This window comes from Lithobates pipiens, unplaced genomic scaffold (assembly GCF_037356315.1).
Source record: "Lithobates pipiens isolate NorthernLeopardFrog02 unplaced genomic scaffold, aLitPip1_a1.2 Scaffold_22, whole genome shotgun sequence".
In the NCBI taxonomy this organism is placed as follows: domain Eukaryota; kingdom Metazoa; phylum Chordata; class Amphibia; order Anura; family Ranidae; genus Lithobates; species Lithobates pipiens.
The window spans coordinates 290341707-290367525 of record NW_027507784.1 but is presented as its reverse complement, the minus strand read 5'-3'; the positions used below and the strand labels follow the sequence as shown (position 1 = coordinate 290367525).

The 25819-nt window shown below is 43.1% G+C and overlaps 1 protein-coding gene across 1 annotated transcript in view; it reads right to left on the bottom strand.

The window, feature by feature from the left end:
• Window positions 1-341: 341 nt before the first annotated feature.
• The window catches only part of PSMC1 (proteasome 26S subunit, ATPase 1), a 38281-nt gene continuing 12803 nt past the window's right edge, over window positions 342-25819 (bottom strand). Inside the window, exons 4-11 of the mRNA XM_077449164.1 lie at window positions 17540-17664; window positions 15651-15836; window positions 13019-13147; window positions 11526-11622; window positions 11258-11447; window positions 9758-9909; window positions 2027-2181; window positions 342-1538 (exon numbers count right to left, since the gene is read on the bottom strand). Of these exons, the coding sequence (XP_077305290.1) occupies window positions 1404-1538; window positions 2027-2181; window positions 9758-9909; window positions 11258-11447; window positions 11526-11622; window positions 13019-13147; window positions 15651-15836; window positions 17540-17664 (1169 nt within the window). The 3' untranslated portion in view covers window positions 342-1403. The remainder of the gene's footprint in view (window positions 1539-2026; window positions 2182-9757; window positions 9910-11257; window positions 11448-11525; window positions 11623-13018; window positions 13148-15650; window positions 15837-17539; window positions 17665-25819) is intronic.

Here is a 25819-nt window from a genome sequence, read left to right as displayed (position 1 = left end):
AAGCGGCTAAAAGTTTAAAATGTACCCATTATTTGAAAAAACAATATAAAAAACATACTTCTCAATTAGTACCAATATACTCAAAGATTGAAAGATGTGGATGTTGCTAAAAGGAATTGGGGTCTCCGCAACAAACACTGGCAGTGCTCACTTATTAAACCATATTGAAAAATCTATCCAGTCTCTAGAGTCTAATTCATTGAGTATTTGGCACACAGATTCTTTTCTCCAAAATCTTAACTCCTGGGTTTACCCCAGATTTGCTTTTCATGCCAAAAAGCTGCTACTACACATACATACCCACAGCTAGATACCTGATAGCTCTCAAAACGCAAGCAATGTGAAGCAGAATTTCGTATTTTATTGGAAGCAGCTGTAAATTGTCCTGAAAATGATTACATTTAAAAATGAGAGAAAAAGGTTCTACAATGTTGCCACTTTTTTTATCCTTTGTTGCATTTCAGTGCTGCTGAACCCCTACAGAATTCTTGCCGCTTTCTGTCTACATGCAATCCCAAGATGGATTCAAGGCATTTGCCAGGGCAGTTTTCCTGGTGGTGATAGCAACAGACAATGCCTGTGTAATGTGTATGTTGAAATGGCCTCTTGTATTGTCCGTTAGTAAACCAGAGGGTGTCCAATGTGTGTTGAAAGGGGTGCTTTTACTCTCTATCAGAAGCTGGTGTGACAAATGCAGGAGCACAGATGGGAGACAGGAACAGAATGCTGTAATCCTATAAACAGCAAGTGCCTGAACTAGCTGTCTAAATCTCATAGAACATAGATCGACTTTACGTTGGTAATAAATAGCACCGCAAAAAGTAATTTTTCTTTTTTTTTTTTTACTTTTGAATAGAGAGGAGAGGGATTAAACCAGTTACATTTTTATTGCTGTCTGTTCCCACATGCAGGACATTCACTCTCTCCCCATTCACTACCATTTCCCCATAACAGAAATAGTGAGGATATATTCCAACAAGGTTGTTCTGGTAACAACCAGGGATTCTCTCACTTCCTTTGGCTGTGGGACAGAAAGTGAAGGGAAATCCCTCCTAAAAAGGTACACAGATGTCAAAATAAACCTCTCAGCAGATCCGACTCCCCGAACCCCTTGAAATGTAGCAGTTTCCTTCACAACACTATCACAGACATCCGCCTGTAAATCACACATACTGCAATGGATCCAATTTTTGGGGTTTTACAGAATTTTATTTTAGCCCTCCAGTGCTAAATGCGGGCCTGGTATCTTTCAGGTGTCCTGCAACACCTTTGCCACAATATGAACAGACCCTTTTGCCAAAGGGATAACAAAGGCCGATTCCAGCATCTAGAGAACGCAGACAAAGCCAACCAAACATACATTAACATTTTCCCCTACCCAGTGGAAAAAAAAAAAAAAAAAGTTAGAGATAGAGGCCCTCCGGGGTGCCTTCTTGTTTCTTGTACAAGACATTTTCTTTTGACTTCTTAAAATCTTCGTTGGTGACCTTCATCCTCCTCTCACGCAGAGCCATCAGGCCACCCTCTGTACATATAGCCTGTGGAGACAGAGAAGCATGTGACTTAGAAGAAAGCTGTGAAAATCTGTCTGGTTTATATAATAAGTTGCATCCAAAGTCAACACATTTTTTTCTTTTTTTTTTATTCTGGATAGATGTATTGTGTGTCCCTACTAGAAAGATCTACTCTGTCAGTGACCATTGCCTCCAGGGCAGAAAACGATGGGAAATTCAAAACTGTACGGTTGTCACAGAAACTTGAGGTGAGGGGTAAACTTGTAACAAACACCTGTTTTGGTAACAGCTGGATTTTTTTTTCTTATTTATCTCACTTCCTGTTACATCTGTGAAAAAGAAAGTAAAGGGAAATCCCCACAAAATTGGAAAGAAAAAAAAAATATACAGGAATTTAATTAGCCCTCCGGATCCAGAATTATATATAAAATATGTTGAGTTTAGATAATACACTTTAATGTAATCCTGTTATTTTTAAAGCAGCAGTCAGAAAGGATCTCAAATTGCCATACCTTTATATCTGCTCCAGACAGGTCATCTTTTGCCATGATTAAGTCATCCAGTGTGACGTCGTCTGCCAGGGTCATGCGGCTGGTGTGTATCAGGAAGATTCTCCTCTTTGTCTTCTCATCAGGCAAGGGGAATTCAATTTTACGGTCGATACGACCTATGTGTGATAGAATAAAGTGTTCATATTTATATATAAAAGAGCAACAGATTTTGTGAGCAACTATCCTCATCACACCAATGAGTTCCTAGCTACAAAAGGTTGTTTTAGGTCTTTTTAGAAAAATAAAAATAGGATTTTTACAGCTTGCCTGTAAAATCCTTTTCTTGGAGTAAATCATGGGACAGAGAGCATCATAGTAATTACTATGTGAGTATATAAGCAACTTCAGGTGATGGACACTGGTATACCCAATAACAGGAATTTCACTCCCCATTTAACCCCTCCTCCTACCAGGAGTACCTCAATTTTTGCAGCAAAGCAATATACTTAAACCCCAAAAAGAGGGAAGGGACCTCTGTGTCCCATGATGTACTCCAAGAAAAGGATTTTACAGGTAAGCCATTATAAAAATCCTATTTGCTTTATCGTACATCATGGGACACAGAGCACCATAGTAATTACTATGTGGTAATTACATAGTAATAGCAATGCTATTTGAGGGGACGGAGACAATACGTAGGGCACCCCCAGACTCGGGGACTTATACTGCTGCCCGATGCACACTGCGCCCAAAGGAGATATCCTCATGCCTTTTTAAATTCACCTGATAAAATTTGGTGAATGTATGTACTGAAGACCAAGTTGCAGCCTTACAGATCTGAGCCATGGAGGCCTGGTGACACACTGCCCACGAAGTACTAACCGACCTGGCAGAGTGCGCTTTGACTTGAAAAGGTGGAATCTTCCCCTTAAATCATAAGTTTGAATTATAACTTGCCGAATCCACTTAGCGATGGTGGATTTCAATGCTGCCTGTCCTTTCTTAGGACCCTCTGGCAGTATAAATAAGACACCAGCCTTCCGAATCTGAGCAGTTGTCTTAAATAAACCCTGGACTAAAGAATGTGTAGCAAGCAGTCTTTGAAATAAGACCAATAAAGCTGAGACGTGGCCTTTAATAGTACTCAAGGCCAACTTCATCTCTACCTCCAACTGTAGAAAGACAAGAATTCTGCCTATGATATATCTCAGAGCATGCCAACCCTTGGATTCACACCAGGAAACATAAGCCCTCCAGACTCTATAATATATAGTTCCGGGAGCTGGCTTCCTTACATTAATCAAAAGTAGAGGTAACTGACCCAGAAAGCCCACGTTTTTTCAGAATGTGGGTTTCAATAGCCAAGCCACTAAATTTAGCGTTCGTAAGGTAGGACGGAATATCGGCCCCTGTGAGAGTAGGTCTGGCCGTAGTGGAGGGTAACATGGACCCTCTACCACCATCTTTACAATTTTTGCATACCAGGACCTTGTGGGCCACGCTGGGGCTAACAGAATTAATGGTTTTCTTTCCAGCTTGAGCCTTAAAAGAAGTCGTGGCAGCAACTGAATAGGGAGGAATGCATAAATCAGTGAGAACTGATCCCACTGGGTCACCAACGCATCCCCCGGGAATAACTGCTGGCGACTCAAGTAGTCCGCCTGACAATTCTCTACTCCCAGAATGAAGACTGCCGACAGGCACGGAATATTCCTTTCTGACCAAATTAGAATATGGTTCACCTCTGTCTGCTCTGCGAGACTCTTGGTGCCCCCTTGGAGATTGATATAGGCCACAGCTGTGGTATTGTTGGATTGGATCCTGACAGGACAATCCCATAACCATAAAGCCCAGGCCTTCAGAGCCAAATGCACTGCCCGAATATCTAGGATCTTGATGGGCAAGGTTCTTTCGGTTCTTGACCACTGCCCCTGGACAGTTGTTTTCTCTAGTACTGCTCCCCAGGTCGAAAGGCTGGCACCTGTCATTACCATTTTCAAATAAACGGTCTGATGGATTTTCCTTTCAGCAGATTCTGGGTTAGTAGCCACCAACTGAGGCTCTGGGACACCCTTGGGGACAGACGCATTGGCAAGTCTAAAGCTTGAATCATTTTGTTCCAAGCAGACAGGATACTGTTTTACAACAGTCTCAAATGGAACTGAGCATAGGGAACAACTTCAAATGAAGCCACCATTTTTCCCAACAACCCCATGCAAAGGCGAATGGAGGGATCCCCTTTCGACCTGACCATCCACACTAGCTCTCTTATGGAGTTGATTTTTGACTGAGGCAAGAACACCTTTTTCTGGGCTGTGTCTATGATCAGACCCAAGTACTCCAGCCTTTTTTGCTGTTTTAAAGAAGATTTCTCTAGGTTGAGAATCCAACCCAGACTTTCCAGGTAACTGGTTGTATTGAGCACGCTTTGCTCCAAATGAGCCATGACTGGTCTATTAGCAACAGATCGTCTAAGTACGCCAAGAATGTTATGCCCTGTTCCCTTGACCTGGCTAGAGGTGGAGTCAGCACTTTTGTGAACAACCAGGGTGCTATAGCTAGCCGAAGGGCAAGGCTACAAATTGAAAATGCTGCTGTTCTACTTCGAACCGCAGAAACCTTTGGTGAGCGGGAAATATAGGAACATGCAGATATGCATCCCTGATGTCGATAGACGCCAGAAGTTCTCCTCCTTGTAGGATAGAAACTGACCTGATCAACTCCATGCGAAAGGAGCGGATCTTCAAGGAACTGATTTCGATTTTTTTAACTCTAGAATGGGTCTGACATCTCCAATTGGTTTTGGTACCGTAAAGAGGTTTGAATAAACCCCCAACCTTTCCCTTCTGCGGGGATTCTGCATATGCCTCTTCATAGTGATGTTTTAGAATTCTGCTTTGCAGATTTCCGTGCCCAGGTCTTTCTCTGGGACTGGGCCTGAACCTGACGTTTTCCTCTAGAGTCTGATGGTGGAGGCTGTCGCCACTGCCTAGAGGCGGATGCCCCTGGCACAGGGAAAAAGTCTGCTTAAATGAAGGACATTTATTATACTTTCTTTTGACTGGCAAAAGAGTACTATTTCCACTAGAAATCATTTGGATGTATTTGTCCAAATCATCCCCAAAGAGTCTAGAAGCCTTTTGCAAGGTGCTTCGGCTGACAAATTTTTTAACCATAGGATACTACGCATGTGCATTAGCACAAGCGCAAAGCGGGACGCCTGGTGAATAGTTTTTCATGGCGTCTATGGCCTTTAGTAGTTCGGCCAAATCACGGGCCTGTTGTGCAGGGACCTCCTTAAGGTCCCGTCTAAACTGGTCCTTTAGGGACTGACAGATTCCTATTGCAGTGACTGCAGGCTGAGTAATAGCCCCTGTCAAGGAAAAAGAGGATTTTAACAGAAATGTAAACCTTTTTTCAGTTGGATCTTTAAGTATTTGTGCATTGTCTACTGGACAAGTTAGACTTTTATTCACAATGGAAATCGCAGCGTCAACTGTTGGTACATTCCATCTTTTGGTGAATTTTTCCTCCATGAGATAGAGAGCTGAGAATCTCTTTGGAGGGAGAAAGTGCTTATTCCAAGTGATCCCATTCAAACTGCCTTTACTGCAAATGCAATGCTGAGAAATCTACAGGGAACAGAGTTCTATGTACGAGACTATCGTTCCACCTTACATCGGACAGTAATGATTTATTACCTACTTTGATGTGGTTGCACTAGCTGAGTCCAAGGAATATCCACACATACCGGATAGATCCCATATACAAAGCCCATAAGACTTGGTAGACATATGTCTTACCAAGTCCCCTGGAAAGCCTCCTCTATTCAAAGGTGGTGGCGGTGTTGCATGTTAGAAGAGCACGCATTTTAGTCTGAAAGCAGCTTTCGGGAAAATTGATCTCTCTACAAACTCACCATTGGACATTATATTTTTGGGACTTGTTTTGGCACTAGCACTTCTTTTTGATCATTTGTTAATGACCATTACACTTTTTCTTATTTGTATATTTTCACATATATATATTTTTTAACGTTTAGTCTATTTTCAAAATATGGTTTCGGTTCTTATGTTTAACCACTTCAATACCAGGCACTTAAACACCTTCCTGCCCAGACCAATTTTGAGCTTTCAGCGCTGTCGCACTTTGAATGACAATTGCGCGGTCATGCTACACTGTACCCAAATGAAATTTGTATCATTTTTTTCCCACAAATAGAGCTTTCTTTTGGTGGTATTTGGTCACCTCTACGGTTTTTATTTTTTGCTAAACAAATAAAAAAATACCGAAAATTTTGAAAAAAAAAATGTTTTTTTGTTTCAGTTTCAAAACTTTGCAAATAAGTAAGTTTTCTCCTTCACTGATGGGCACTGATGGGGTTACACTGATGGGCAATGATAAGGCGGCACTGATGGGCACCGATGAGGTGGCACCAATGAAGTGGCACTGATGAGGTGGCATTGATGGACACCGATATGTGGCACTGATAGGCTGCACTGATGGGTGGCACTGATGGGCGGCACTGATAGGTGGCACAAATTGGCACGGGTTAGGCGGCACGGATTGGCATGGGTTAGGCGGCACGGATTGGCATGGGTAGGCGGCACGGATTGGCATGGGTAGGCGGCACAGGTGGGCATGGGTAGGCGGCACAGGTGGGCATGGGTAGGCGGCACAGGTGGGCATGGGTAGGCACTGATAGGCGGCACAGATGGGAACTGATAGGCGACATTGTATTATAATATATTGCACTAATGGATGCCAATCAGTGCCAATCAATAATGCATGCCAATCAGTGATGCCCATTGTGGGCACTGATTGGCATCCATTATGGGCACTGATTGGCATCCATTGTGGCACTGACTAGAATCCCTGGTGGTCTAGGGTGGCATACCTTGTCCTTGGCATCCCTGGTGGTCCAGTGTGGGCATCCTCGGGGGGGGGCTGTGCTGATAATCGATCAGCACAGACCCCCCCTGTCAGAGGAGCAGCCGATCGGCTCTCCTCTACTCGCGTCTGACAGACGCAAGTGAGTAAAAGCCGATCACCGGCTTTTCCTATTTACACTGTGATCAGCCGTGATTGGACACGGCTGATCGCGTGGTAAAGAGTCTCCGTCGGAGACTCTTTACTGAGATCGTAGTTGCCGGGTGTCAGACTGACACCCCGCAACAACGATCGCCGCGATGCGCGCCCCGGGGGGCGCGCAGCGGCTCATAATCCTGATCACGTCATATGACGTTCGGTCAGGATTATGAAACCACTTTGCCGCCGTCCATTTGCTATAGGGCGGGCGGCAAGTGGTTAATCAAAATCAAGGAATATGTTTTTTTCTTGTTTGAATGTTTTATATGGTGATCCATATAATTTATCTCTTTATCATAGCGCTACACATTTATTTTTCTTTTGTTATTTACGATCCCATTCAGCATAAATACGTTTTTCTAGTAATGCATGTACAGGTAACGCATGAAAAGGCTGTGAAGGCTTTATGGAACATAAAGAAGAAACAGAACTTTCAGCTGACTGTTAGGGGTAGCATGAAAGAGGAACGAACCATCTCCGTAATTGATTGTACAAGCAATTTCTCTGATTGTGAAGCTGAATAAGGTTTATCCACTGTCTCTTCTGAAGAGGAGTCATTGGTTTGCCTTTCCTTCTGATCGCTTGAGGGTAACACCTCATCCTGTACCCACCGTTCCCTTGGTGGGAGGGGTCTGAGGTGGGGCAGGGGGAACTAACGCGCTTCCTATCCCTTTAGAGGATGCGATTAAAAGGCGCTAATCTTCCTTCTAGGCTCTGTAGGGTGGAGGAAAATGCATCTTCAGTCACGAACACAGGGGCTGAGATGTGAGAAGCAGCTGCACCAGCAATTGGTTCTAATGACTCACCCTGGCTTGCCACAATTGGCAATTCAGGAGAGGATGACAGGGTAGAGGCACGACTGGAGTTCCCAGCATCTGGGGGTGGAATTTTTGCTACCTTTTTTGTGCTGTCTTTTTTGAAAGTCATAGGGCTAAGCACAAAAGCAGAGGCACAAATGCACAATTTTCTGAGCAGTAGTCTAGCAATATAATGCCGCTATATAAAGCTCAGCTTGGTGCTGAGTAACAATGTATTTCCTGTACTGAAAATGACTACATACATCCCTTATGTGCTCCAGCGCTCCTGTGTGTCAGACTTCCATCTCTTCAGTTGTTTATCTGATGCAGATCTTCTGTTAACAGCGTCTTTTTAAAAGCCTCAAGTGTGCTGCACCCCTGGCGCCTGCACTGTGTGCTCCACATGGATGCTACATCACGCGCACGGTGTCACGCCTAAGCCACACCCCTTTGCCACTAACCCGCCCCCTCTCATTTCAAAATGAACAGCACTCCATGCACGCGGACAGCTTCGGATCTGCCAGCGCAGACCTGTATAAGGGGAGCTCTGTGATCGCCTGATGAACAAGAAAAGCAAGTATGACTAAGTAGGGTAGGGGTGATGGCAGTACATTCCAACTGACATGTTATGCGGGGAACGGACTACTTTTGGCATACAAAGCCGTAAGGTAAACCAACACAGGGAGCCGCCACCGCACCCCCCGCGAGGGGGGGGTGTGTGTGTGCAAGCTGCTGCTGTACCCCTCCCTTTTCGCTGCCCCGGGGGGAAGGAACATGCCTTTATTCAACTAAGAATCCCCCCTGGCTACTGGGACCACACAAATGCTGTTCTAGCCGACACTGAGCTAGCTGAAAGCAACATACCAAAGTATGTGCACTTACTTCCTCTAGTGGAGATTTTAAGGCATACATTATACTCATAGAATAAAAAACAATAGGTGGACTCTTTACAGTTCCTAGGCTTCTCCCTTGCCTTATCCTCGCTGCAGGATACTGCTGTAACAGACAGTTCCAAACTTCACCCATCACGGCAGGCTGCGTGAGCAAACCTTCAAGGACTGGGTCCCTTTTTATCGGGGTTCCACTCCCTTGGACCTGTAACAGCACCCCGCCAGAAAAAACTTTAGGTAATTTAGCATGACCAAAGCTCTGGGTCCCAGGGTCAAGCCCTGCAAAGAGGCGTTACAGGCAAAACCTCATGCTTTCGGAGACAAGGCCAGGGTACCATCCACCTTGGCCTCAGTGACACTTTGGATGGATCCAGTCTGTGGAGGTTATTTAAATCCAGCATGGATCCCTCCTGGAGCTCCTCAGAGCACATCTTCACTCGTGACTACCACCTTAGACACTGAATAAAGAACAGAGGTATTCCTGGTAGGAGGAGGGGTTATATAGGGAGTGAACTTCCTGTATTGGGTATACCTGAAGGTGCCTATATACCCACATAGTAATTACTATGGTGCTAAAAATATACTTGCCTTGCAGCTAGGCAAGGGTAATATTGTGAGCCTAATGGCAAGATCCTAAGAATGCTGGAGTCCCAAATATCATGTGAAGTGGCTTCTGCACTGTGACAGAGCCACCTCTTGCCAGCTTTGGCATCCCAAGCTTTCCCAGCATCTTGATAGAGGGTCTTTGACATCACTTTCACACCTAGGCACCATAACGCATGCAGGGGAGGTGTAAGATATAGTGTTGACTTTCAGCCTAAAGTTTAATCTTTAAAAATGTAGATTAGTTTTTACATGGATAAAGAATAAGTGGAGAGGTCTACATTGATATGTCTGCTGTCCACCTGTCACTTGAATCCTTGAACTTGATTTTGCACAAGAGAAAGAATAGTCAGAAAATAAGCGGTAGTAAGAACCTGGTCTAATTAATGCTGGGTCCAAGGTTTCTATCCTGTTTGTGGCCATTATAACTTTTACATCCCCTCGAGAATCAAATCCATCCAGCTGGTTCAGAAGCTCCAACATGGTTCTCTGAATTTCTCTCTCTCCACCGGAGTTGGAATCGTATCTATAAGGTAATGTGAGGGAAAAAAATAGCATTAGTACTCTGTCATTAGTTCTCAGATTACTGAAAATGCGGTGAAGATTTGTCACTCAGCAAAACTATACCATTACAAACTAGTAAAACTGTTGGTTAAAGAAAACCTAGAGTTACAGTAAAAAGAGAAGCTGCTTCTGCTGACCTCTCCTGAAAACATTAGCTTCCAGCCTGTTATGCTTCCATAATTTGAGTCCCAAGAAGGCAGATCAAAGGTTTAGAGCTAAATTGCTGCATGCATGATCTAAGCCTGTGACAAGGAAAGTTTTAAGCCAAAAAGATCAGCATGGCAACCTTAAAACTAGTATTTTCTAAAGCAGGTCAGCAACAAGAGCCCCAAAATTACTGTCCGCCGAGGTTTCCCTTGTAACCTTACGGTAAATGTGCAGCGTTAGAAGTATTGGTAGAGTTTATGCAGCCACATCACCGCACACATTTACCATTGTAAAAACCTTGAACGCCACTATCTGGAGAGAGGAGAAATTGATCTGGAAAGTATAAAACAAACCTCATACTACTTTCCAGATACATTTCTCAGAATTTTAAATGTACATGAATCTAGATGCTCCTGGATGCACAGATTTATATATCTATTAAACACGGCTAAACTGCACTCACCTGAACGCAAGTAAATACTGTGTGAATTATACCATTTAAAATCAAATCATACATTTATTTGCATCTAGAAATGCCTTATAAAAGCATGCCCACGCAAATGAAGCCTTGGCCGTTTAATTTAAGATAAAGCCTATGTTTCCGAGTCGAAGAACCAAAAAAAAAAAATGAAGCCTATGCAAATATTTAGGAGACACCATTTAAGCCAGTCAATCCAGTTATATATCCCATAAAAGCTTGTTAGAAGTATTTTTCATGCAAGTAGCTTAGGTTCCATAATCAGTCTTGCAATTAGAATTCTATAAATGCATGTACAGCAGCGCTCACACTAGGAGAGGGCAAAAAAGCCACAAGGATCTATAGCTTTGCTCAGTTCTGTAAGATTGACAAAGCAGAGAGATTAACTAATTAGTGTGCTACCTCTCTATTGCTGGGTAGAAGAGCTTAGGAAACAAAGCTTCATCAGCCACTTTTCCAATAGTAACCAATCACACAGGTGAGTAAAACTACTGTAATTTTGGATGGGGGGGGGGGGGGGGTCAAACCATGGAATCCACTGGCAAGTAGGATAACATAAACTGCTGCACAAAACAAAGCATTTTCTCCTAGTTACCTCTCATACCTTTTCATGAACTGAATAATACATAATGAGTTCCCAATACCACATTTCATACTGGAGAACAAAGTAATAACACTACCATACCTTTTTGTGCCAATGGCGTCTATTTCATCAATAAATACAATGGACGGAGCATGTTCTTCAGCCACTCTGAAAAGCTCCCGCACCAGCTTGGGTCCGTCTCCCAGGTATTTCTGGATCAGCTCTGAGCCCACTACCCTCAGGAAAGTGGCCGATGTTTGGTTGGCTACAGCCTTGGCCAGAAGGGTTTTACCTATGAAGAGATTCTGGTGAGTTTGGCAATATGTGAATAGATAAAGCAGCTAACCAGTAGTGTCTGATACCACAGTACCTGTGCCAGGAGGACCATACAGGATGACTCCTTTAGGGGGTTTGATGCCCATCTCTTCGTAGTACTCTGGGTGGGTGAGTGGAAGCTCTACAGACTCCTACAATGCAGAGGTAACAAAATATAACTCATAGAAAACGTGTGTTTTCTTTATACAATAATGGACATGTTCATGCTAAGAAAACAAAGCACCCTAAAGAAACATTTATTTTAGGCATTTTGTGCAAACTAAGGTAAGCTGTGTCAACTCACAGAAGTCACCTATGAACCCTCATTGTACTTTTCTCAGGGCCAATCCACACTTGTTTTCAGATTGGACTTCCAGCTGTTTATTCTGCACCTAAACCAAATGAGTGTTTTGGCTCTCAAGCGCCCATTTTTAAAATATCCTTTATTCTAGAGTTTCTTTTCTTTCCCCCATAGAGATAAAGGATAGAGCAGGTAAAATATCACACAAAAAGTGGAAGGCGTTGCCTTCATAAAAAGTACATGAAAAGGACTATTATACTTTACCACCTCCAGTCTTACACACCGCTGTTCCCCTTTGGGTTGTGTAACCCAAAGGGGAATAACACAATCTTCACTGAAAATACTCCCAACCAGTCTCCAAATGTTCTTTTGCATGCACGAGTAGCAAAATACTATTTATTCCTATTGAGAGACCATCTATCATACAAACCATAATAGTGGGTAAAGTGCAGCATTAATAAAATGACAACTGATTATACAATAGGATAAGAAAAGTTTGGCAAGAGATGTCTCAACATAGTTCATAAAATTGAAGCATAGCTAATAGGATATAACCCATGTGAAAGGAGAACTGTGTTGTGAATTACTTGGACTTGGTTTATGTGGACTATATTTTCACATGTATTATATCCTATTAGTAATGCTTCAATTTTCTGAACAGTGGTGATATCACCTCTTGCCAAACCCTTCTTATCCCATTGTATGATCAGTTGTCATTCTATCAGCGCTGCACTTTACCCACTATTGTATTTTGGAGTGTGTATGCTTGGCTCTTAGTACTGCCAGTTTTTTATACTCTAGCACAGTGTTTTCTTTTGTTTGTCGTATTATACAAACCAATAATAGCTCACTGAGGTTCACACAACGTGGAAATGCCATGATTGTGAGACCAGTATAAAACACAGTGGGGATGGTGTCTCATTTAAAGGATATTTGTAAGAAAGTATCAGTATTCCTTAAATAAAGGCCACAATGCACCGCAAAAGCATAAAAGCACAATTTAAAACACATTTTTAGTGTAGAAGTGTAAAGAGGCTCTAAATGTGCACCGACTTGCACACAGAAAAGTACAAGCATGCAAATGGAAAACAATGCAGAGATCAGTGTTATATTCTATGGCTGCCTTCATCCAGAATTTGTTTAGCAGTTTTACAAGGTTTTAGTAAAACATACAGGAGGTTAAACACCCCATTGCTAAAGCACAGTAAGCAAACCTAACAACATTAATACACGCTCACAGAACAAACCTTAATTTCCTGAATCTGATTGTCCAGGCCACCGATATCAGCATATGTCTCCTGAGGGGCTTTCTCCACTTTCATAACAGTTACCAAGGGGTCCGTGTCATCCATGAGAACGCCAATTACTGCATGCACCTGAAAGATAAACAAAGACCATGTTTGAAAAAGGAAAAGATTACCAAGACTCAATGTTTACTGATAGTTATTGAATTAGCCGCTTTAGCCTTGGAAGATTTGGCTGCTCAATGACCAGGCCATTTTTTGCGATTCGGCACTGCGTCATATTAACTGACAATTGCCTGGTCATGCGACGCTGTACCCCCAAAAAATTTGACAACCTTTTTTTCCCCATAAATAGAGCTTTTGTTTGGTGGTATTTGATCACCTCTGGAGGTTTTTATTTTTCACACTATAAACAAAAGAGCGACAATTTTGAAAAGAAAAAAAAAAAAAACAATATCTTTTACTTTTTGCTATGATAAATATCCCACATTTTTTTTATTTAAAAAAAAGTTTTCCTCATTTTAGACCGATATGTATTCTTCTACATATTTTTGGTAAAAAAAAAAAAAAAATTGAAGCAAGCATATATTGATTGGTTTGCACAGAAGTTATAGCGTCTACAAAATAGGGGATAGATTTATGGCATTTTTTTATTTTTATTTTTTAAACTAGTAATGCAACATTATAGCGGAATCATCAGACACCTTTGACAATTATACAGATAATGTAAACGGATTACTGCACTGATTACTGTGTAAATGTCACTGGCAGGGAAGTGGTTAAGACTAGGGGGCGATAAAGGGGTTAACTGTGTTCCTTATGTGTGTTTCTAACTGTGGGGAGATGAGACTGTCTAGGAGAGAGGGAGAGAGATCAGTTTTCTTTTTTTTTTTTATATTCTTTATTTATACTCAAGGAGGTCACAATGTTAAATTACATATATACACATATATATTCACATACATTCATTTAACAGTTCCCAGCCAGTTTTACTCTCAACAGGGTTTTCATATTCCCATTTTAGTAGCGTTTTTAGAGAACTCTATAGTAAACCTTATACTACTATTCTATCGCCTATCCTAGTTATCTCCACTATTAGGTGATGCACTTTCCTCCTTTTATTTTAATATTTTCCCCTGATCCCCCCCAAAAAAAAGAAAAACTATTAATTTCCTCTACTCTCTACCACCCCTCCCCCTTTCCATCACCCACTCCCAGGGGGGGTGGGGGGTCAGGGACCTCCATATTGTTATTTTGTTATCGACTCCCACAACATAGTGGGTTTCTTATCGAGAGATCAGTTTTCATACATAGTATGAACACAGGATCTGTCTCTTCTCCCCTGAAAGAACTGGGATCTGTGTGTTTACACACACAGATCCCGGTTCTCGCTCTATCACGAGCGATCAGGTTTGGGCACACGCTGCATTTGCCCCTAGGGCCAAAACCAAAGCGACGTAAGGTAACTTTTCGCCCAGCCGTGCCATTCTGCCACAGTGAAATGTTGGATGCCTAAATAGATCTCAAAGTGAAATCATTTATGTTGATTTTTTTTTTATCTCTTTCCTTTTTCTTGCCAGTTACCTATGACCTATGAACCACACCATAAGCACAGTAAAATCACAGCAAAATTGTGGTGCGTTTTCGGTGGCATTTTTTACTTTTTACAGTGAAAATACTGTACACTGACACTATACTTTTTCACTTTATTGGCAAAGTGCTGAAACCAACATTTTGGGCAGACATGTCTTGGCCACCAAAATTTTTGTGCAGCTCTAGCAAATATTAAACATGTCATGCTTTAAAATTGCGCACACTCGTGGACTGGCGCCAAACGACGGTACTTAAAACTCTCCAAAGGCAACGATTTACTTTTTTTTTTTTTTTTTTTTACAGGTTACGAGTTTAGAGTTACAGAGGAGGTCTAGCACTAGAAATATTGCTCTCACTTGAACGATCGCAGCGATACCTCACATATGTGGTTTGAATGATGTTCACAAATGTGAGCACAACCTACATATCGCTTTTGCATGTGAGCACAAGGGGATAGGGGTGCTGGAAAAAAAAAAGTGTTAATTTCTTTTTACACTTTCCCTTTTATTTTCTGATCACTTTTATTCCTATTTCAAGGGATGTAAACATCCCTTGTAATAGGAATAGGGCATTACAGGTCCTCTTTATAAGTCCGCACATATCTCCTGTATGCTGGAAAACTTAAGATTAGAAAAAAGAAAAGTGACCAATGATGTCGCATTCGGCCTCTGAGTGTCCTAGAGATGGTCGGGGACCATCTGGTCCCAGCTAGCTCTATGGTAAACCGCTGGCGGATTCATTCTCCGGTTAACCAAAACACACGGGAGAGAGCGGAGAAGCGCCGGAGGGAGGGGAGGAAGACCCCTCCCGCCACCCGTAAAAACAATCAAGCGGCTATGATGGCTTTTACACTATAGGAAATCACTGTCAGAAAAAAAAAAAAAAATGACGTCTAGATGATCCCTGTAGCTACCTTCATCATCCAGATATCTTCACTCAAAATAAATGACATCATAGGACGTCTACCCAGGAGAAGTGGTTAACCAAATGTTCAGTTATCCCTCACAATTGTTGTTCTAGGACACACAATGCAAAGACTCACTTTGTGGTTTAATAAGACAGAGCAGCCTGGTTCCAGTAGATCTTTATCTACAAATGATAGAATGCTGACATAGTGCTCAGACCCGACAGATGTGGAAACAATGGCATGGTTGTCATCAATTATCTCCTCTAGTGTGCCCACAGACATGGGAGTTCCCCGTAGGTCATCCACCTTAGACCTCTCCTCCTAAAAGGACACAGAAACAGAAGTTGTTTTAAGTCATACAGTAATGGCACAGACCTGAATGGCTCTGGTTTTGTAAATTCACACCTGATATGTACCCAGGAAAAACCTTTAAAATGTAAAGCCCCACTCTAGGATGCGGTAAATTTACCCATGCAGTGGGCCCTTCCACACTGAATGAGGTAAATGCCTGCTTTGTCTAGAAGATAAGAGAAATGATCTACCTTATTCTTCACTACTGGGTTCATTCAATATTGGGACTACAATAAACTTGTATACCAATGCAGATTGGTGCAGGTGAGTGCATTTTAACATATTTTATCCACTTGAGCTCCGAATTGTTTTACCCACTTCATGACCAGGCCATTTTCTGCTATTCAGTACTGTGCTAGTTTAACTGGCAATGGCGCGGTCATTTGACAATACACAAAACTAAAATGTATATTTATTTGGTTTATGTGAAAGTTATATCATCTAGAAACCATGGTATATATACTGGAATTTGTGCAGCTATAGACGCTATAGTGTAATGGTGGTGATCAGCAAATGATAGTGCAAGAGTGATAGGGTGGCAGGCAATCAGGCGCTAACAGACACTGGCTAGGAAGGTCATTAACTTACACTGACTTCGCTAGTGACACCATTAATGATCAGTGAAAATACTGTACACTGACACTGTACTAATGACACTGGCTGTTAAGGAGTTAACTATGTGCCTAACAACTGTATTGTGTGTAATGTGTGCTGCTTTTACTTACTGACCTGACTGTTGCTTTTCAGGGACGTGAAACAGCCATATCATTGTTCTGTGTGGTTTTAAACACAGAACTCTTGTCTGTGATTGAACATAACCGGTCGTCCAGTTTCAGACAAAATCATAAGGTGAAATCTGCTGCCAAACTCGTGTCCACTCACAGCACAGGTCAGCAGGGAGCAAGCATGCCCCAAAACCAGGAGACAGGCAGCAATGTACAGATACGTTGTCCAGTCTGCCTGTGTCGCCAGTCCGCAGTAAATCTACTGTTGGTGGGTGGCAAGTAGTTAATGTTTTTTTATTTGCATACTACACTCTGTTTTTTGTTTTTGTCTGAGCCCGACACACCATAAATTGTGAACGAGTTGTTGCTACTGATAGAAGTTTCCTTAACACAGGCACTTTTATACCTTTTGTTTTAAAGGTCAATCTGTTCCAGTGTGCGATTTTAGCGCACACGGGGTGGAGTGAGTTTGGATGGGTATATTTAACAACAGCTTAGAGTGGGGCTTTAAAATGGAAGCCACATCCCAACCTAGTTAGATTATGGTCCTGCAAATGTAACAGATTTATATGAACTGCTACATTGTTACTGGAGACAGCTGCCACATTAAACAAGACTAAAGGGGGGAAACATCCACAAAAGAGGCTACCATGTTTTAGAGAGAGAAACATTATTTACAACAATGCAGTGTCAGAGACTGTGGCTTGCTGTTAGCCCTTCTGTGTGTACTGGTTAGCCACTACAGTTTGGTCAAGTGGTATAATAGGCCACTTGGTCAAGTGCAAGATCAGCACTGCACACTATACTGGAGAGAAAACCTTCAATCTACTCTTATACTGTGGAAATTAAACCCATATCCACAGCACAATTTATTTTGGTTGTTCCCCTTAACTTCACATTTTGAGGGCCTGACCCAGTACAGGACAATTATCAAATGCCACTGCTTACCTCCTGCTTCTCCTCCAGAGGTTTCATCTGCTCCTGATTTCTGATAAACTCTTCTTCCATGAGGAGATAATCTTTAATTCTCTCCATTTTCAGGAGCTTCAGCCTGCATTGTGTGTGTGGCGTTACTACAAGACAAACAAAAAGAACCAATAATGTCTATCAACATAGACCTGAGGCACAAGGACCATCGGATCTAATCCATGAGTGAATCCATGTCCATTCATTTAAACTGTGGGCAACACCAGTATAAGAAAGCATTCATAAATGTGTGTCACATGGTAATGTATGCAGGGCACACAATACCGGCACATTGCATTTGCATCCAAAAAATGCAGATGTGAACAAGATTTGCAAAAAACATCTTTCTATAATGATGGCAACATTGTTTTTCCACTATTTGCAACTCATGTCCACTTGCCCTCTGTAGAGAACATTTTTATTGTCAAATTTTTAAATGTACCTTGCATACGGCATCTCACAAAAGAGTACACCCCTCACATTTTTGTAAATATTTTATTATATCTTTTCAATAACACTGAAGAAATGACACATTGCTACAAATGTAAAGTAGTGAGTGTACAGCTTGTATAACAGTGTAAATTTGCTGTCCGCTGAAAATAACACACTGCCAATACCGCTGAATCCAATTAGCCATTTTCCCTCCCTGGTGCCATGTGACTCATTAGTGTTACAAGGTCTCAGGTGTGAATGGGGCGCAGGTGTGTTAAATTTGGTGTTATTGCTCTCACTCTCTCATACTGGTCACTGGAAGTTCAACATGGCACCTCATGGCAAAGAACTCAGAGGATCAGAAAAAAAAATAATAATAATAATAATTCTCTACATAAAAATGGCCTAGGCTATAATAGGATTTTTAAAACACTTTACCTGTAAAATCCTTTTCTTTGAAGTACATCACGGGACACAGAGCCATAGTAGTTACTATGTGGGGTATAGGCCACCTTTGTGATGGTGATGGACACTGGCACACCCTGAGATAAGAAGTCCACTCCCTATATAACCCCTCCCACTACTGGGAGTACCTCAGTTTTGTAGCAAAGCAATACACGTGTATACCAAAAAGAAGGGAGGATCTGTGTCCCGTGATGTACTTCAAAGAAAAGGATTTTAGAGGTAAGCTGTTTTAAAAATCTTATCGTACATCACGGGACACAGAGCCATAGTAGTTACTATGTGGGATGTCCCATAGCAAAACCAACTGAACGGAGGGAGACACAACAAAAGTAGGGCACTAAGAGACTAGAGGACTTATGCTGCAGCCTGCAGTACAATGCGCCCAAAGGCAATATCCTCATGATCTGAAGTCGTGGCCTTGCAGATTTGAGCCATGGAGGCTTGGTGATGCACTGCCCAGGAAGTACTAACAGCCCTGGTGGAGTGCGCTTTAATATGAAAAAGTGGAATTTTCCTCTTTCAACCATAAGCTTGAACAATTACTGTTTAACGAATCTGAGCGGTCACCTTCAAATAGACCTTGACTTCTCTCACCACATCAAGAGAACGTAGTGACCTTTCTTCTGCAGAACAATATCCTGGTTTAAATAAAAACCCGACACTCCCTTCAGTTGGAAATTAGGATGAGGATGCAATACAACCTTATCCTTATGAATAATCAAATATGGCTCTTTACAAGAAAGAGCAGCCAACTCTGATACTCTTCTTGCAGAAGAAATGGCAAACAGAAAAACAAAATTTCCTTGTCAAAGGGACCAAGGGAATATCTCATATCGGCTCAAAAGGCTGATTCTGTAACGCCGACAGGACTAAATTCAAGTCCCAAAGGTTCAGGAGTGACCTAACCGGAGGATTAATCCACGTTACCCCCTGAATAAAGCTACGAACCAGGCTATATATAGCATATATTGGATATATATGCCTTCCAGACTTTATAATACAAGACTCTGGAGGCTGGCTTTCTAGCATTAACCAAAGTAGAAACTACTGAACCTGACAGCCCATGGTCTTTCAGAATGTGGGTCTCAATAGCCTAACTGTTAAAGAGGAAGTAAACCCTGATGAGTTTACTTCCCCTTTCATTCCCTGCAAAGGCAAAGCATAATGGACTACTATGCATCGCATAGTAGCCCATTATGTGTCACTTACCTGACACAGGAGCCAGCGAAGTCGCCGCTGTCCCCTGTAGTCCACCGCACCCATCTTGTTGGTGAGGTCTCGCAGCTCCGCCGCTGTCATTCGGCGAAGCCGCGATGACGTCGCGCATGCGCACGGGAGCCGACACGCGCGGCAGCTCCGTCGCTGAGAATGCCGCGCTCAGTGCGCCTGCGCACATGCGCCGTAGACAGCGGTGCCCGTTTTTGGGCAAATATCTCCTAAACCATATAGGTTTAGGAGATATTGCTTGGACCTACAGGTAAGCCTTAATCTAGGCTTACCTGTAGGTCAAAGTGGTTTGTAAGGGTTTACAACCACTTTAATACCAAAAGTACTGGATCCCAGGATCCAGCTCTCTAAAAAGAGAAGCGTTTACAGACAAAACCAGTTCGGCCTTAAAGACACTTTGAATGGATCCGGCTGCATAGCTAGAACCAGCAAGGAGTGCTCCAGAGGAGATCAGCACAGCACATCATCACTTGTGACCAACACCTTAGACACTGGCGAAAAAAAACTGGGGTACTCCCAGTAGTGGGAGGGGTTATATAGGGAGTGGACTTCTTATCGTAGGGTGTGCCATTGTCCATCACCTGAAGGTGGCCTATAACCCACATAGTAACTACTATGGCTCTGTGTCCCGTGATGTACGATAAGAAAATAAGATTTCCAAGACCCTGAAATTGACCATACAGCGGTTTAACAGGATAGTTTCCACTCAGAACAGGCCTTGCCATGGTCGACCAAAGAAGTTGAGTGCACGTGCACAGTGTCATATCCAGAGGTTGTCTTTGGGAAATAGACATATGAGTGCTGCCAGCATTGCTGCAGAGGTTGAAGGTGTGGGGGGTCAGCCTGTCAGTGCTCAGACCAAACACCACACACTGGATCTAGTTGGTCTGCATGGCTGACGTCCCAGAAGGAGGCATCTTCTAAAGATCATGCACAAGAAAGCCACAAACAGTTTGCTGAAGATAAGCAGACTAAAGGACATGGATTACTGGAACCATTTCCTGTGGTCTAATGAGACCAAGATAAACGTATTGTGTTCGGATGGTGTCACGCGTGTGTGGCGCCAAACCAGGTGAGGAGTACAAAGACAAGCCTGTCTTGCCTACATTCAAGCATGGTGGTGGGAGTGTCATGGTATGGGGCTGCATGAGTGCTGCTGGCACTGGGGAGCTACAGTTCATTGAGGGAACCGTGAATGCCAACATGTAATGTGACATACAGAAGCAGATCATGATCCACTCCCTTCAGAGACTGGGCCACAAGGCAGTATTCCAACATAACGACCCCAAACACACTTCCAAGACAACCACTGCCTTGCTAAAGAAGCTGAGGGTAAAGGTGATGGACTGGCCAAGCATGTTTCCAGACCTAAACCCTAATGAGCATCTGTGGGGCATGCTCAAAAAGAAGGTAGAGGAGTGCAAGATCTCCAACATCCACCAGCTCCCTGATGTCGTCATGGAGGAGTGGAAGAGGACTCCAGTGGCAACCTGTGAAGCTCTGGTGAACTCCATGCCCAAGAGGGTTAAGGCAGTGCTGGAAAATAATGGTGGCCACACAAAATATTAACACTTTGGGCCTAATTCGGACATTTTCACTCAGGGGTGTACTCAGTTTTGTTGCCAGGGATTTAGACATTAATGACTGTGTGTTGAGTTATTTTGAGGAGATAGCAAATTTACACTGTTATACAAGCCGTACACTCACTACTTTACATTGTAGCAAAGTGCAATTTCTTCAGTGAATGAATGAATGCACGAAACTAATGTGAACCTAAAAAATATCTAAATACGTGTACATATATAGGAAGCCGCCAGCAAAAAATAGTGATCTCAACACCAAAAGAAATATAAAAATGCAAGAAATGCGGCGCTACCTAGAATAAAATTCAGTGTTGTCACATGAAAAGATAATAAAATATTTACAAATATTGCAGTGAGATACTGCAAGTGTATACATGTGACACCATCTCTGGAGGCATCTTTTTACCACACTAAGCAAACATTATTATTTTTTTAAATAGAATTTAATTTGGTTTGGCTAATAATGTACAGTAAAGGATAGTTGCTAAATCCAATAACCGATGGGGATATTATGATCTTATATTAAGATAAATATAGCTCTATTCTCATAAAATAATAAAAAAGAAAAGAAAAAAAAGAAGTAAAAATCTTGGACCACTTGGTCTTTTTCTGCTGTTTCTTTCAGTTTAACTTGGCTAATTACAACTTCAATCCCCAAAAAGTTGGGAGGCTGTGCAAAATCTACATACAAACAATGCAATGATTTGCAAATCTCATAACCCCATATTTTATTTACAATAGAAAACATAGCAAATGTTTAAAGTGAGAAAATTTACCGGTTTAAGAAAAACTAAGGTCATTTTGAAATTGATGGCAGCAACGCATCTCAAAAAGGTTGGGACAGGGCAACAAAAAGCTGGAAAAGAAGTACTAACAAGGAAGAGCTGGAAGAACATTTTGGAACTAATTAGGTTAATTGGCTACAGTTCATTAACATGACTGGGTATAAAAAGAGCAGAGGGGGAGATTTAATAAAACAAGAGTACACACGCAAATCGGGAGGCGTGGCCTGGACCGGCATGGTGTGAGGAGTGCTGATCAGGAGCTCCGCTTGCTCAAAATCCATCATCGCAAATCTTGGGGTTAAGATTGCTTCCTATACCCCACAATCCAGTCTACCAACATCTTGTACCCACAGGGATCATGTCACCACCTAAAAAGGTGACAGAAACAATCGCGAAGTTGGACAAATATCGACTCAAGGAGAAGAGGGCCCAGGAGAAAATGGCGCCGACACAACTCCTCATGTGGAATCGGCTGCGGAGGACACTGCACGTGGGCTGGAAGCAATCTCGGACTGTAAAAGCACCTTAACATGTAAAATCGAGGTTAAAAAAAATCGATGTGTCACTAATCCGTCAAGACCTGCAGAAGCTCGCAGGAAACTCGCATCAGCCGCATGGAAGACGAGGTGCCGCCATTGCAAGTTACATCTGAACGGCTACAACGTCAGCTCAACGCAGTCTTAGCCAAGCAAGATGACATGGAAAACAGGCTTTGGAGGTGTAACCTGTGGGTCGTGGGGCTGCCTGAGGATGCGGAGGGTACAGACCCCCCCATCATTTGTAGAAAACCTGCTCATAACTACATTCAAGAGAGCAGAATTCTCCACATCAATTGTTGTAGAGAGAGGATGGCTGCCAGACCCATCCGCCCACCCCCAAGGTGCACCTCCCCGGACCTTCATCGCAAAAATGTTGAATTTCACGTGACCAGGATGCTGTCCTCCACCTCACCAGATTGAAATGCAACACCCCCTTCAAAAACAGCAAAATCAAGGTTTTCCTTGACTTCCCCACAGAGGTCCAGAAGAAGAGGGCGCACTTTACCGAAGCCAAACAGCAAATGAGGATCCGACATTATTCATACGCCATGCTCTTTCCCGCCAGGCTGGAGAGAATAGAGCACACTTCTTTGATAGACCAGAAGCCGTCTTTGCGACAGAGCGGCGCCTGACCTTGCACCTACCTAAAGACACAGCCAACAGACACCAATGTATGTCCAGTCCCTGCCGTGGAAGACGACACGCAGAACACATCTCATCCCAGTGTGCTTTGGACTATCTTCCATTAAGGTACTGTGTTCTGTGCTCCCAGCCTAATGCCACCCATGTTTCCACATGTTGGCTGGTTCCACTCTGAACTGCCCCCGATGCATCACCTTTCGCCTGGACATACCCACTGCCCCGTTTGCCCGATTTTCCCTCTCCTACCACCTCCTCTGTACTTTCGGGGTGTAAGAAATGACTGAAGCCCTGAACATTTGATTTCTTTTGCAAGCTACCACCCATTATGACGCCCGGGACATGGACTCAAATTCCCATATCTTCCTGCCACCCCCACGCATGCTATCCTGGAGATCTAAGACCGGGAGTCACACTCCTCGGGCTGCTGCTTGCTCTGCAGCAGATAACCGCCCCCCCCCCCCCCCCAAGTTACGGGAGACCTAGCAGGCCCCGCTATTGTTAGTAATCAGGGAATTCCGTTCCTTCTTCGCATCCCTGTACTCCTCCACTGCCACCAACCCCAGGGAAGAAGTGGAGGCACTTCTAGCTGGCATAGACCTGGCCACACTTTCCCAATCCCAGATTGATATGCTAGATGCTCCTATCACCAAGGAAGACATAGCAGAGGCAATGTACCACCTTAACCCATCGAAAGCACCTGGATCTGATGGTCTCCCCCTTGAATTTTATACAACCTACAGCGAAACTTTAGTCCTCAGGCTACATGAACTATTCTCTCACATATTCAAACCCAGCTCTTTACCCAAACCCATGTGCAAGGCCTTTATAGTACTCATACCCAAACCTGGCAAAAATCTATAACTACCTGAATCATTTTCGCCCCAATATCCCTTCTCCAACTAGACATCAAGATTTTAGCCAAGGTCCTGGAGCTACGATTGAACAAAGTGACTCTCACCTTGGTCCACCTGGACCAGACTGGGTTTATGCCAGCAAAAAACAAGACATTTAACCTGCGCAGGCCATACATGAACCTACAAGCCGAGCATGACCAGATGGGATCCAGAGTGGCAATGTCTCTAGATGCCACAAAGGCATTCGACTCAATAGAGTGGGAGTACCTCCGGGAATGTTTGGTGCCAGGATTTTGGTAGAGGAGTCTTATCCATCTGATGAATTTGGGTCTGAATCCAAACCGTGTCAGAGTATTGGTCAATGGGAGGGTCTCTGGCGCCTTCTCCCTTTCTAGGGGCACGTGTCAGGGATGTCCCCTATCCCAATTATTATATGCTCTGGCAGTGGAGCCCCTTGCATCTTCTCTGCGATCACATCAGGGAGTCAAGGGTCTGCGGTGTGGGAGCTTGGTGGAAAAACAGTAAGCCTATATGCTGACGACATGCTACTGTACTTGGCAGATGCCGGCCCCTCCCTAACGACAGCCCTAGAAGTAATATAAACATTCGGTAAATACTCCGGTCTGAAGATAAATTGGGACAAATCCCAGGTCCTTCCCATTAACATAGGTGCCCCTACAAAAACCCAAGCCTCTTGCCCCCTCATCCGGGTTAGTTCCATTAAATACTTAGGCATAGTAATTACCCGTTCTCCAGAATACATCAAGCTTAATATAGAACCCTTGTTTGTGAATCTGAAAACCAAGACACAAATATGGGCCAAATTACCCCCGGGCGTAATGGGCAGCGTAAACTTTATTAAAATGGTCCTACTTTCGAAATTTCTATAAATATTGTGGCATGCTCCGGTTTACCTACCCCTCAGAATTTTCAAATCTATAAAAACCATCCTTAACTCCTTTGTGTGGGGCAAAACCCGAACAAATAAACAAACTATCATGGCAAGTGCTGAAGAATCCCACCGATTTAGGGGGCACAGCACTTCCTAACTTCAACTTATATTATTTAGCAGCGCAATTATCCCACTTCTATTATTTAGATAAACATGATAAAGGCCATTACTTGGCCCTGGAATGCTCCCCGCACACCCACGTGAACACCCACCCCTTCCAAATCCTCTTCAGGAGACCCACCGGACCCTTGGGTACTGGGAAACCAGAAGAGACTACTGTACAACCACTGTAAAATCTGGGAGGTGATGATACGCAGATTGAAAACCCCACCCACGCACACGCAAACACCCCTCTGGGACAACCCAGGCCTAAAAGAATTATTAGCCATACCAGACCATAATCTATGGATCAACCAGGGTGTGATAAACCTGATGTACATTGCGGTGCTACCCTGAAATCGTTCCAACAACTCAAGGATGAATTGAATCTCCTTAACTCCATGCATTTCCTCCAGCTCCACCACGCCCTCCAGACTGAATTTCACGATATAACCCTCCTAACCTAGAGAAAATGGATATCCGAAGTATAACAATGGGACCAGATTCCTTAAAACTTATATCAGTATTTTACAACTCTCTTCTCTTCTCTGCCCAACTACTACAACAATTGCACATAGATTGAAGGACCGATGGGCTGGTGACATGGGGGAGATGGAGGATCACGAATGGGAGGATGCATTGGACACCTGCAAAAAGGTCTCTACTAGGCTTTAAGGTCACCTC